Source organism: Manacus candei, unplaced genomic scaffold (genome assembly GCF_025592945.1).
Source record: "Manacus candei isolate 608988 ecotype Guabito, Panama unplaced genomic scaffold, ASM2559294v1 h1tg000499l, whole genome shotgun sequence".
In the NCBI taxonomy this organism is placed as follows: domain Eukaryota; kingdom Metazoa; phylum Chordata; class Aves; order Passeriformes; family Pipridae; genus Manacus; species Manacus candei.
Window position 1 is genome coordinate 1 of NW_026138547.1, and position 12,425 is coordinate 12,425.

The 12,425-nt window shown below is 69.2% G+C and overlaps 1 protein-coding gene across 1 annotated transcript in view; it reads right to left on the bottom strand.

Annotated features, from left to right (window-relative positions):
• Positions 1-8: 8 nt before the first annotated feature.
• Positions 9-12,425, bottom strand: part of LOC127465825 (ryanodine receptor 1-like) — a gene marked incomplete at both ends in the record, with an annotated part of 28,418 nt that continues 16,001 nt past the window's right edge. Inside the window, 21 exon segments of the mRNA XM_051776352.1 lie at positions 9-65; positions 317-457; positions 535-625; positions 1,438-1,490; positions 1,492-1,659; positions 2,315-2,484; positions 3,021-3,141; positions 3,231-3,342; positions 3,997-4,177; positions 4,832-4,967; positions 5,069-5,163; positions 5,569-5,701; positions 5,773-5,887; positions 6,250-6,523; positions 7,037-7,180; positions 7,820-7,931; positions 8,276-8,476; positions 9,003-10,041; positions 10,612-10,838; positions 11,596-11,682; positions 12,143-12,308. Coding sequence (XP_051632312.1) covers positions 9-65; positions 317-457; positions 535-625; positions 1,438-1,490; positions 1,492-1,659; positions 2,315-2,484; positions 3,021-3,141; positions 3,231-3,342; positions 3,997-4,177; positions 4,832-4,967; positions 5,069-5,163; positions 5,569-5,701; positions 5,773-5,887; positions 6,250-6,523; positions 7,037-7,180; positions 7,820-7,931; positions 8,276-8,476; positions 9,003-10,041; positions 10,612-10,838; positions 11,596-11,682; positions 12,143-12,308 — 3,823 coding nt within the window.

Consider the following 12,425-nt stretch of genomic DNA (forward strand, 5'->3'; position numbering starts at 1 on the left):
CACAGTGACCCCGAGCCACCCCAGAGACACGGCATGGTCAGCTTGTACAGCTCGGCCTCGAACTTCTGAGGGGACAGGGGGGACATTGGGGGTGACACAGTGACCCCGAGCCCACCGGGACCCCCCGAGCCACCGCAGCCACGTGGGGACACCTGGGGTGTGGGCGTTCCCCACTGTCCCCGTTGTCCCTGTGTCCCCATCACCCCCCTCCCCGTGTCCCCCACGTGCCCATCGCTCCCATCCCTGTGTCCCCCCAGGTGTGTCCCCCAGGTGTCCCCCCGCCCCCCCAGGTGTGTCCCACCCCCCCGGAGCCCACCTTGTGCGCCAGGGAGTCGAAGATGCCCCAGAAGAGCTTCCTGGTGAGGTGCAGCTCCTCCTCGGAGCTGACGCCCATGTTGGGCCACCCGTTGGGCAGGCAGTAGTACCTCCAGCACCGCTCGTAGTGGTTCGTCAGCAGCTTTGGGGGGACACGGGGGGTCAGGGGGGATCGGTCGGGGGGCAGGGGGGAGCACAGGGACCCCCCCGGGGGCTCACCTTGAGGGGCATCTTGGCGAACTCGTTGAGGATGGGGACGTCGAAGACGAGGCGGCGCAGGAGGTGCTGCAGCATCGAGGGGCGGATGTACCTGGGGGGGACAAAAGGGGGGTCAGGGGGGCAATCGGGGGGTGCAGAGGGGGCCTGGGGGGTACAGACGGAGTAGGGGGGTCTGGGGGTTTTAGGGTTCACCCGCAGAGACCCACGAGACACTCGATGGGCCTTGGGGAGGTGACATAGGGGTTGTGTGGGGTCTGGGGGGCTGCGGGGGTCTGGGGGTGGTTGTGGGGGTCTGGGGGGCTGCGGGGGTCTGGGGGTGTCTGCGGGGGTCTGGGGGTGGTTGTGGGGGTCTGGGGGGCTGCGGGGGTCTGGGGGTGGTTGTGGGGGTCTGGGGGTGTCTGCAGGGGTCTGGGGGTGTCTGTGGGGGTCTGGGGGTGGCTGCGGGGGTCTGGGGGGCTGCGGGGGTCTGGGGGTGGCGGGGGTCTGGGGGTGGCTGCGGGGGTCTGGGGGTGGTTGTGGGGGTCTGGGGGTGGTTGTGGGGGTCTGGGGGGCTGTGAGGGTCTGGGGGTGTCTGTGGGGGTCTGAGGGTGGCTGTGGGGGTCTGGGGGGCTGCGGGGGTCTGGGGGTGGTTGTGAGGGTCTGGGGGTGGTTGTGGGGGTCTGGGGGGCTGCGGGGGTCTGGGGGTGGCTGCGGGGGTCTGGGGGGCTGCGGGGGTCTGGGGGTGGCTGCGGGGGTCTGGGGGTGGCTGCGGGGGTCTGGGGGTGGTTGTGGGGGTCTGGGGGTGGTTGTGGGGGTCTGGGGGTGGCTGCGGGGGTCTGGGGGTGGCTGCGGGGGTCTGAGGGTGGCTGTGGGGGTCTGGGGGGCTGCGGGAGGGGGTTCGGGGTCGGGCAGGGGGGGTCCCACCTGCAGAGCGCCATGAGACACTCCTCGATGGCGTCGCGCTGGGCCTTGGTGAGGGGCGCGGCCGCGGGACAGGCGGTAGATGGTGTGCAGCATGGAGTCCACCATGATGGCGCGGTGCTCCGTGCCCGCGAACAGCGGCGCGCACTTGGTGATGAGCGGCAGCACCGCCAGGCACAGGTACCGGTTCAGCGCCAGAGCCATCTCCGTCGTGCTGAACGTCGCCTGAGGGGCCAGAAACGGGGAAAGGTGAGGGGAAAAGGGTGGGAAACGTGAGGGGAAAATGGCGGGAAATGTGAGGGGAAAAAGGTGGGAAATGTGAGGGGAAAATGGAGGGAAACGTGAGGGGAAAATGGAGGGAAATGTGAGGGGAAAGGGTGGGAAATGTGAGAGGTAAAGGGCGGGAAATGTGAGGGGGAAATGGTGGGAAATGTGAGGGGGAAATGGTGGGAAATGTGAGGGGGAAATGGAGGGAAATGTGAGGGGGAAAGAGTGGGAAACGTGAGGGGGAAAGGGAGGGAAATGTGAGGGGAAAGGGCGGGAAATGTGAGGGGAAAAGGGTGGGAAATGTGAGGGGAAAAGGGCGGGAAACATGAGGGGAAAATGGAGGGAAATGTGAGGGGGGAAAATGGAGGGAAATGTGAGGGGAAAAGGGTGGGAAATGTGAGGGGGAAAAGGGTGGGAAATGTGAGGGGAAAAGGGTGGGAAATGTGAGGGGGAAATGTGAGGGGGAAAGGGTGGGAAATGTTTTGAGGTGCCCCTCACCATGTCCAAGGAGTTTTGGGGAGCCCCTCACCGTGTCCAGGCAGGCACAGGGGGTTTTTGGGGTGCCCCTCACCATGTCCAGGGAGGCACAGGGGTTTTTTGGGGTGCCCCTCACCGTGTCGAGGGAGGCGGCGGCGCGCATGTCGGGCAGGAACCCCACTTCCAGGACGTGGAGCAGGAACTCCTGGCTCTGCACCCCGTACACACGGTCCAGGAACAGCACCATGGGCGCCTTGTGCTCGGGGACGAAGCTGGCGGCCATGCGGGGCTCCACCACGTTCCCGTCTGCAGGGAGGACCCCAAAATTCAGGGGGACCCCCTCACGTGCCCCTCCCCAAAATCCTGTCTGTGTGTCCCCCACCCACTGCCCTCCCATTTTTGGGTATCACCCCCATGCCCTCTCCCCCCATTTTGGGGTCCCCCCAGTCCCAGTGATCCCCTCCCCATTTTGGGGACATGCCCCCCCCCCCCCTTTTTTGGGGTCCCCCCAGCTTTTCCCAGCGCCCCTCAGGGGGAGGCTGATGATCCCCACCAGGTTCCAGTGCTGTGACCCCCCCCATTTTAGGGTCCCCCCAGTTCCCCCCCAACCCCAATGACCCCCCCTCATTTTGGGGACCACCCTCCCCAATGTGGGGACCCCCTCTCTCCCCATTTCCAGCCCCCCCCTCACACCTTTTCCCAGGGCCGGGATCTGCAGGGGGAGGCTGATGATCCCCACCAGGTTCCAGTGCTGTGACCCCCCCATTTTAGGGTCCCCCCCCAACCCCAATGACCCCCCCTCATTTTGGGGACCCCCTCCCCATTTCCAGCCCCTCTCCCACCTTTTCCCAGGGCTGGGATCTGCAGGGGGAGGCTGATGATCCCCACCAGGTCCTCGAGCGGGACGAGCGAGCGCAGGATGGCCCGGATCCGCAGGGCCTCCCCTTTCCCCGCCTGGATCAGCTGGGGGGGACAAGCAGGGACACGGGGGGGTCACCCCGAGCCCTGTGGCCCCCCCGGGACCCCCCAGCCCCCCCTGCCCCGGTCCGTACGTGCATCTCGGGGGCGCAGCGGCCCAGCAGGTCGATGAGGGCGGCGTAGAAGGACATGATGGCGTGGCCGAGGTGCACCCGGTTCTCCTCGTGGGGCTCCTCGGGGCCGAAGCTGGGGGGGACAGGGGGGTCAGGGGGGGAGACCACCCAGTGGTGCCCCACCCCAGCCCGTCTTCTTCACCCCCATCCCGTCCCACTGCCATCCCCCTTCCATCTTCATCCTCATCCTCACCCCCGTTCCCAGTCCTTGTCACCACAGCCCCCGCCTTCATCCCCACCCCATCTTCATCCTCGCTCCCAAACCTCCTCATCTCCATCTCACCCCGCACCCTTCCTCATCCTTATCCCTGCTCCCAGTCCTTTCCCAGTCCTCATCACCCCCATCCCATCTCCATCCTATCCTTCATGCTCTCATCACTCCCATCTTCATCCTTACCCCATCCCCAATCCCCTCCCCAATCCCCTCCCCAATCCCGTTCCCCTCCCGTTCCTCACGGTCTCCTCTCCCTCCTGCTGCTGGGCCCATCCCGGGTGGGGTTCCCCTCCCCAATCCCACCCCCAATCCCATTCCCATCCCGTTCCTCACGGTCTCCTCTCCCTCCTGCCTGGGCCCATCCCAGGTGAGGTTCCCCTCCCCAATCCCACCCCCAATCCCATTCCCATCCCGTTCCTCACGGTCTCCTCTCCCTCCTGCTGCTGGGCCCATCCCGGGTGGGGTTCCCCTCCCCAATCCCACCCCCAATCCCATTCCCATCCCGTTCCTCACGGTCTCCTCTCCCTCCTGCTGCTGGGCCCGTCCCGGGCGGGGTCCTGGGCGATGCTCAGGGCGTCCTGGATGGCAGCCAGGAGCCCGCTGCCGCCCTCGCCCCGCAGCGCCGGCCCGAAGCACTCGGGCCGCCGGATCAGCAGCCGCACCACCACGTTGGCGTTCTCCTCCACGCTCTCCCCTGCGGGACGGGGACCCCGAGAGTCACCCCAAAAACAGGGACCCCGAAAATATGGACCCCCAGCAACCCCCCAGCACAGGGACCCCGGGGTCACAGTGACCCCCCCTGGATCAGCAGCCGCACCACCACGTTGGCGTTCTCCTCCACGCTCTCCCCTGCGGGACGGGGACCCCGAGAGTCACAGGGACACCCCAAAATCCAGAAAATGGGGACCCCAAAATTACAGATCCCCAGTGACCCCCAGCACAGGGACCCCGGGGTCACAGCGACCCCCTGGATCAGCAGCCACACCACCACGTTGGAGTTCTCCTCCACACTCTCCCCTGTGGGATGGGGACCCCAGGAGTCACCCCAAAACCCACAAAACGGGGACCCCAAAACCAGGGAAGCCACAGGGACCCCCAGAACCCCTCACAGAGGGTTACGGGGACCCTCTGGCTCAGCAGCCACACCCCTGCATTGGGTTCTGCTCTCCCCTGGGGGCACCCCCAGGATCAGGGGGGATCCCCAGGAGGGGACACGGGGCTGAGGGGACACACTGGGGGTGCCGGGGGGGTCCCATGGGGTCAGGGGGACACGCTGGGGGTGGCGGGGGGTCCCGGGGGGTCCCATGGGGTCAGGGGGACACGCTGGGGGTGCCGGGGGGTCCCTGACCGTTGACGAAGACGGCGAAGCGCAGGAAGTCGAGGTAGCGCTCGCCCCCGCAGGGGTTCCAGCCGATGTCGGGGTAGCCCTTGGCCAGCAGCATCGGGCAGCTCTGCAGCCCACAGCTCGCCAGGTACGTCACCACCTGGGCACAGGGGGGGCTGTGACACCCCGGGACACGGGGGGACACGGGGGGACATGGGGGGGGACACAGGGGGACACAGGGGGGGGACAGGGGGGTCCCACCTTCTCCAGGTCCTGCTCCTTGAGCGCCAGCGCCAGCTCGTTGTTGTCGATGACAGAAGCGGCCGCCACGTCCAGGGGGGTCGAGCCCTGCATGCCTGGGGGGGCAGGGGGGTCAGGGGGGGCTGTAGGACCCCCCAGGTGACACCCTGGGGGTGCAGGGACCCCCCGGCTCAAGGTGTCACACGGGACACCCAAAGGGGTGGGACAGGGGGTGGCAATGGGGGACCGGGGGGGGACACTGTGGGGCTGAGGGGGGGTAGAGGGTGTCCTGGGGGGGTTTTGGGGGTCCCGGGGGGGTTTAGGGGGTGCTGGGGGGTCGGGAGGGGGGTGTCTCACCCAGCAGGTAGCCCAGGTGGGGGTGGTAGGGGAGGGACAGGGGTGGGTGTGAGGGGACAGGGGGTGGCTGGGAGGGGACAGGGGGTGGCTGGGAGGGGACAGGGGTGGCAGTGGGGACACGGGGGGGTCCCGGGGAGGGTTTGGGGGTCCCGGGGGGGGCTCACCCAGCCCGATGCCGCTGTTCTCCAGCAGGTAGCCCAGGTGGTCGAACATGGAGCGCTGGTTCTGGCGGCTGATGCGGCAGAAGTAGCAGAGGAAGCGGCAGCAGTTGGTCACCATCTTGGGGAACCGGATCTCCTGGGGGGCAAGGGGGGTCAGGGGGGGCTCAGGGGGGCCCGAGGGGCACCCAGGGGGCAGGAGGGGCTCACCTTGGACTCGCCACCGCCCAGCACGCTGACCATGACCTGCATCACCGTCTCGTGCATCCCCAGCGCCCGCATCAGGTTGGGGTGCTGGTAGAACACCTTGTTGCTCATGATGTTCCTGGGGGGGCACAGGGGGGGTCACCGGGGGGCTCAGGGGGTATTTGGGGTGCTGGGAGGGGGTTATGGGGTGTTGGTAGAACACCTTGTTGCTCATGATGTTCCTGGGGGGCACAGGGGGGGTCACCGGGGGGCTCAGGGGGTATTTGGGGTGCTGGGAGGGGTTATGGGGTGCTGGGAGGGGGTTATGGGGGTGATGGATGGGGACAGGGGGTGTCTGAGGGGGGTCTCAGGGTGCTGTTCGGGGTCCCAGGATGCTGTCTGGGGTCCCAGGGGGTTGTTTGGGGTCCCAGGGTGCTGTTTGGGGTCCCAGGGTGCTGTTTGGGGTCCCGTTCAGGGTGCCAGGGTCCCCCAGCCCCGTACCCGATGCTCTGGATCAGGAGGTTCTCCTCCTCGGGGCCCATCTGGACGATGAGCAGGGAGCGGATCTGCCCCAGGCACTCGAGCAGGGCCGTGGTGTCGGGCACCGAGGTGGCACTGATGGCGTAGGCCTTGGGCAGCGCCCGGCCCAGCTCGCCCAGCGCGTCGTACTGCCGGTGCAGGAGGCTGAACATGGCCCGGACCAGGGCCGGGCTCTGGATGAACGACTCCTGCGCCCAGTGCACCATGGTCTGGGAGATCAGCTCCTGAAGGGTGCCTGGGGACACAAACAGGGACATTGGGGACAGAAATGGGGACACTGGGGACAGAGACAGGGACATTGGGGACAGAAATGGGGACACTGGGGACATTGGGACTCCTGCGCCCAGTGCACCATGGTCTGCGAGATCAGCTCCTGCAGGGTGCCTGGGGACAGAGACGGGGACATTGGGGACAGCAGGGACACAGGGACATTGGGGACACAGAGACAGGTGGGACATCAGGGACAAACAAGGCCAATGGGGACGGGTGGGACTCGTGTGTCCCACACTCGGGGACATCACTCCCTCAGGGTGCCCGGGACAGGTGGGGCCATCCCAGGTGGTACTTTGGGGTCATCCCGGGTGGCACTTTGGGGCCATCCCGGGTGGCACTTTGGGGCCGTGCTGGCCACGGGGACAATTCAGCCACAGTCTCGGGGACGCCCTGGCCAACACCCTGGGGCCACCCTGGCCGTGGCCTGGGGACAGTCCCGGGGGTCCCCCTCCCCCCGCCCCCCGTCCCCCCTTACTGGGCACCGGGGGCTCCTCGGGGGGGGCCTCCTCCTCTTTGGGGGGGCTCCGGACCCCCACGACCTTCTGCACCAGCCCCATCAGCCGCTGCCGCAGCGACGTCTCCTCCTCCTCCTCCTCCTCCTCCTCCTCCATCTCGACGCCTGGGGGGCACGGGGGGGCACGGGGGGGGCACAGGGGGGGTCACAGGGGGTCACGGGGGGCCCCGTGTCCCCCCCAAAGGAGGGGCCCGAGGGTCCCCAGGGTCCCTGCCTGGGGGTCTCCCTGCCCTGGGGAGGATCCCAGTACCCCCAGGAGGGCTCCCAGTTCCCCCTCAGGGGGGTCCCCACGGCACCAGGGTGGGGGCCCCACTTCCCTTGGGAAGATCCCAGTTCCCCTGGGGGGGTCCCTCTGCCCCAGGGGGTGTCCCCGGGCCCCAGGGGGTGTCCTTGAGCCCCCCTCACCACAGTGGGGTGTCCCCAAGCCCCAAGGGGTGTCCCCAAGCCCCAGGGGGGTGTCCCCGAGCCCCAGGGGGGTGTCCCCAAACCCCAGGGGGGTGTCCCCAAGCCCCAAGGGGTGTCCCTGTGCCCCAGGGGGTGTCCCCAAACCCCAGGGGGGTGTCCCCAAACCCCAGGAGGGTGTCCCCAAACCCCAGGGGGGTGTCCCTGTGCCCCAGGGGGGTGTCCCCAAACCCCAGGGGGGTGTCCCCAAGCCCCAAGGGGTGTCCCTGTGCCCCAGGGGGGTGTCCCCAAGCCCCAGGGGGTGTCCCCAAACCCCAGGGGGTGTCCCCGAGCCCCCCTCACCGCAGTGGGCCAGCAGGTCACTGTGGAAGTCCATCAGCTCGTCCCGGATGTCCCCGGGCACGGGACACTCCTCGCCCTCGGCACCCCCCTTGTACTGCAGCAGCATGTTGATCTGGGACAGGGGGGCACAGGGGCACAGGGGGACATGGGGGGGCACACAAGGTCAGTGTGACCACCCCACGTGTCCCCCACGTGTCCCCAGATCCCTCCCCAGGTGTGTCCCCACTGACGGGTGTCCCTGGGAGTGTCCCCAGGCTGTTCCCATGGACGAGTGACCCCAGGGGTGTCCCAGGGGTGTCCCAACCATGTCCCCATGACCATCCCCTCATGTGTCCACCCCCAGCCGTGTCCCAGGGGTGTCCCCATGACCATCCCCTCGTGTGCCCACCCCCAGCCATGTCCCCATGACCATCCCCTCGTGTGCCCACCCCCAGCCGTGTCCCCCCGTGTCCCCACCTGCTCCTGGGGGGGTGACCTGAACTCCCTGGTCCTGCGGGCGGTCTCGGCGGCCGACATGGTGAGGGCCCTCATGAGGACCCCGTAGCGGCGCCGCTGGTCCCGCTGCAGCCGCTCCACGTGGCGCTCCGAGAACGCCACGATGGCCTCGACGCGGTGCTGCAGCTCCCGCTCGCACAGGTGCTGCAGCAGGTGGCACATCTGGGGACAGGGGGACATGGGGGACGTTGGGGACATCAGGGACACGGGGCTGCAGCTCCCGCTCGCACAGGTGCTGCAGCAGGTGGCACATCTGGGGACAGGGGGGACACAGGGGACATTGGGGACATCAGGGACATTGGGGACACGGTGCTGCAGCTCCCGCTCGCACAGGTGCTGCAGCAGGTGGCACATCTGGGGACAGGGGGACATGGGGGACATTGGGGACACGGGGGATGCGATGGGGATGGGGGACCCCCAGGATGGCCCTGGGGGCTGGAGATGGAAACAGGGACCCTGAGAGGGGACACAGGGGTGGGACATGGAGAAGGCACTGCAAGGGAGGGGACAGTGACCCCAGGGAAGGGACAGGGAGCCCAGGGAAGGGACAGGGAGCCCAGGGAGTGGACAGGGACTGCAGGGAACGGACAGGGACCCCAGGGAGGGGACAGGGACCCCAGGGAAGGGACAGGGACCCCAGGGAGTGGACAGGGACCCCCACTCCCGTGCCCCCCAGCCCCCTCCTCACCTGCAGCTTGACCGACTCCGGCAGCTTCATCTGCAGCAGCCCCTCCTCCAGCCCTTCCTCCTCCTCCTCCTCCTCCTCCTTCTCCTCCTTCTCCTCTTCCTCCTTCTCCTGCAGCTCCCCGGCCTCAATGGCCTTCCTCCTCCTCTCCTCGTCCTCCTCCTCCTCCAGCTCTCCAGCCTCGATGGCCTTCCTCCTCCTCTCCTCTTCCTCCTCCTCCTCCTCCTCCTCCCCTTCCTCCAGCTCTCCAGCCTCAATAGCCTTCCTCCTCCTCTCTCCCTCCTCCTCCTCCTCCTCCGCCTCTCCGGCCTCGATGGCCTTCCTCCTGCCCTCCTCCTCCTCCCCCTTCTCCTCCTCCTCCTCCTCCTCCTGCTCCCCTCCCCGCGCCCTGTCCCCGAACACGCGGGGGTCGATCATGGCCAGGAGCCTCCTGACGTCCTCGTCCCCCAGGGCGCCCACGGCCAGCAGGGCGGACACCAGCTTGAGGACGGGCACGAGCTGGAACTCGACGCTGCCCCCGACGGGGTCCCGGGCGTGGGGGCCGCCCCCGGCCACGGCCTCGGCCAGCATGCGCATGGCCTTGGCGCCCAGCTCGGCCAGGGGCACGGCCGGGCTCAGCGGGGCCGGCCCGGCGCCGCCCGCCCGCACGAAGCAGGGCTCCGAGAAGTGGGGCTGGGGCCGCAGGCAGGCGCTGGGCCCCACGCCCGGGGGCCCCGGCACCCGGTCCCCCCCCGGGAAGAGGGCGATGGCGCGCGTGGCGTCGGTGATGGGCACGATGAACTCGGCGCTCATGGAGGCGCGGGCGCGCTGCGCGGCCTCCAGGTGCATGGCCAGCAGCAGGTCGTAGTAGCCGGCCCGCAGCGGCCCCGGCAGCTCCGGGCTCTCGATGGCAAAGAGCAGCTGGGCCTGGTCCACGTGGCTGCAGAGCGCGTGCGCCACGCGGTTGTTGCCCAGCGCGCACACGGCGCAGTACAGGCGCAGGGTGTGGCACTGGAACTGCAGCAGCTCCTCCCACTCCCACAGCTCCAGGATGTCGATGCACCTGGGGGGGACAGGACAGGGAAAAGGGGGTGAGACCCTGGGGTGGGATGGGACCAATGGGATGGGACCCCAGGGATCAGAACTGCAGCAGCTCCTCCCGCTCCCACAGCTCCAGGATGTCGATGCACCTGGGGGGGACAGGACAGGGAAAAGGGGGTGAGACCCCTGGGGTGAGACCCCTGGGGTGGGACCCCTGGGATGGGACCCCAGGGATCAGAACTGCAGCAGCTCCTCCCACTCCCACAGCTCCAGGATGTCGATGCACCTGGGGGGGAAAGGGGGGTGAGACCCTGGGGTGGGACCCCTGGGATGGGACCCCCGGGGTGGGACCCCCGGGGTGGGACCCCTAAGTCTCTTGGGGAAGGGACCCCAGGTCTGCTGTGGGGAGACCCCCTCAGTACCCAGGGTAGGAGGCCCCCTCAGTGCTGGGGGTTCCCTGGGGGTCCCTGGGGGTCCCTATGGGTCACTGGGGCTCCTCTGGGTGTCCCTGGGGGTCCCTGTGGATCCCTGTGTGTCCCTGGGGCTCCCCTGTGTGTCCCTGGGGGTCCCCGGGGGTCCCTGGGTGCCAGACCTGTCCTCCTCGGGGATGTGCAGGGCCATCATCTGCAGGGGCTCGGAGCACTCGACGGCCCAGCCCTGGCGCTCGCCCAGCCGGGCGGTCTCCACGCCCAGGTACTCGGTGGGCATCCGGCTCCAGGTGACGGGGGTCAGGTGCTGGATCACCAGCCGGGGGGGGCACTGGGGGGACGGGTTCTGCCTCTCGCTGCTGAACATGGCGGCCGAGATGGGCATGATGTTCTGGGGGGCACGGCACGGGGGTGAGGGGGGGCCTGGGGGCCTCCCGGAGACCCCCGGCACCTCCATGGGGCCAACGTGGCTTGTGGGTCACCCCACTGACCCCCACGGACCCCAAACAACCCCCCGGAGACCCCCGACACGCCCATGGGGCCAACGTGGCTTGTGGGTCACCCCACTGACCACTGGGACCCCAAACAACCCCCCAGAGACCCCCGACACCCCCACGGGGCCACGTGGCTTGTGGGTCACCCCACTGACCACCGGGACCCCCAGAGACCCCCAGCACCCCCATGGGGCCACGTGGCTTGTGGGTCACCCCACTGACCCCCACAGACCCCAAACAACCCCCCGGAGACCCCCGACACGCCCATGGGGCCAACGTGGCTTGTGGGTCACCCCACTGACCACTGGGACCCCAAACAACCCCCCAGAGACCCCCGACACCCCCACGGGGCCACGTGGCTTGTGGGTCACCCCACTGACCACCGGGACCCCCAGAGACCCCCAGCACCCCCATGGGGCCACGTGGCTTGTGGGTCACCCCACTGACCCCCACAGACCCCAAACAACCCCCTGGAGACCCCCGACACCCCCAGGGCTCCAGGTCCTCCTTGGTCCCCCCTCCTGCAGACCCCAAGACCCCTCTGGGGACCCCCAAGCCCCCCATACAGACCCTCCACCAGCTCCCCAGTCCCCCCCAGTCCCCCTCCCACCCCCCGTGCCCCCCCCAGACGAGGGGCGGGGGGTCCCCCCTGACCTTGAGCTTGCCCAGCTCGAACTGGAGCACGTTCTGGGTGGTGGGCAGCACGAACACGGCCGGGAACAGCTTCGTGTTGGGCTCCACCTGGGCGGGCACAGCGCGGGCTCAGACCCCGGGGAGGGGCTCAGACCCCTGGGGAGGGGCTCAGACCCTGGGGAGGGGCAGGGACCCCCCCGGGGAGGGGCTCAGACCCCTGGGGAGGGGCTCAGACCCCGGGGAGGGGCGGGGACCCCCGGGGAGGGGCTCAGACCCCGGGGAGGGGCAGGGACCCCCGGGGAGGGGCTCAGACCCCGGGGAGGGGCGGGGACCCCCGGGGAGGGGCGGGGACCCCCGGGGAGGGGCTCAGACCCCTGGGGAGGGGCTCAGACCCCGGGGAGGGGCTCAGACCCCGGGGAGGGGCAGGGACCCCCGGGGAGGGGCTCAGACCCCGGGGAGGGGCGGGGACCCCCGGGGAGGGGCGGGGACCCCCGGGGAGGGGCTCAGACCCCGGGGAGGGGCAGGGACCCCCCCAGGGCCCCCCCAGGGGTCAGGGGGTCCGGCTGACCTGGAAGAAGGTGTTGATCTCCTTGCCGTTGGCCGTGAAGGTCATGAGCCCCGTGGCCAGGTCCACCAGGCAGCCGATGACCAGGTCGGAGTGGGAGACCCTCGCCTGCTGCTGGGGGGCCGCGAACTCCCCCCCCCACACCATGTAGCAGTTGCTGCGCTTGATGCTGGGGGGGCAAGGGGGGGTGAGACCCCCGCTGACCCCCCCCCGAGGGACCCCAACACCCTGGAACCTCCCCCAGTGTGGGGGGGGCCCGATTTGGGGTCCCACGTCGGGGTCCTGT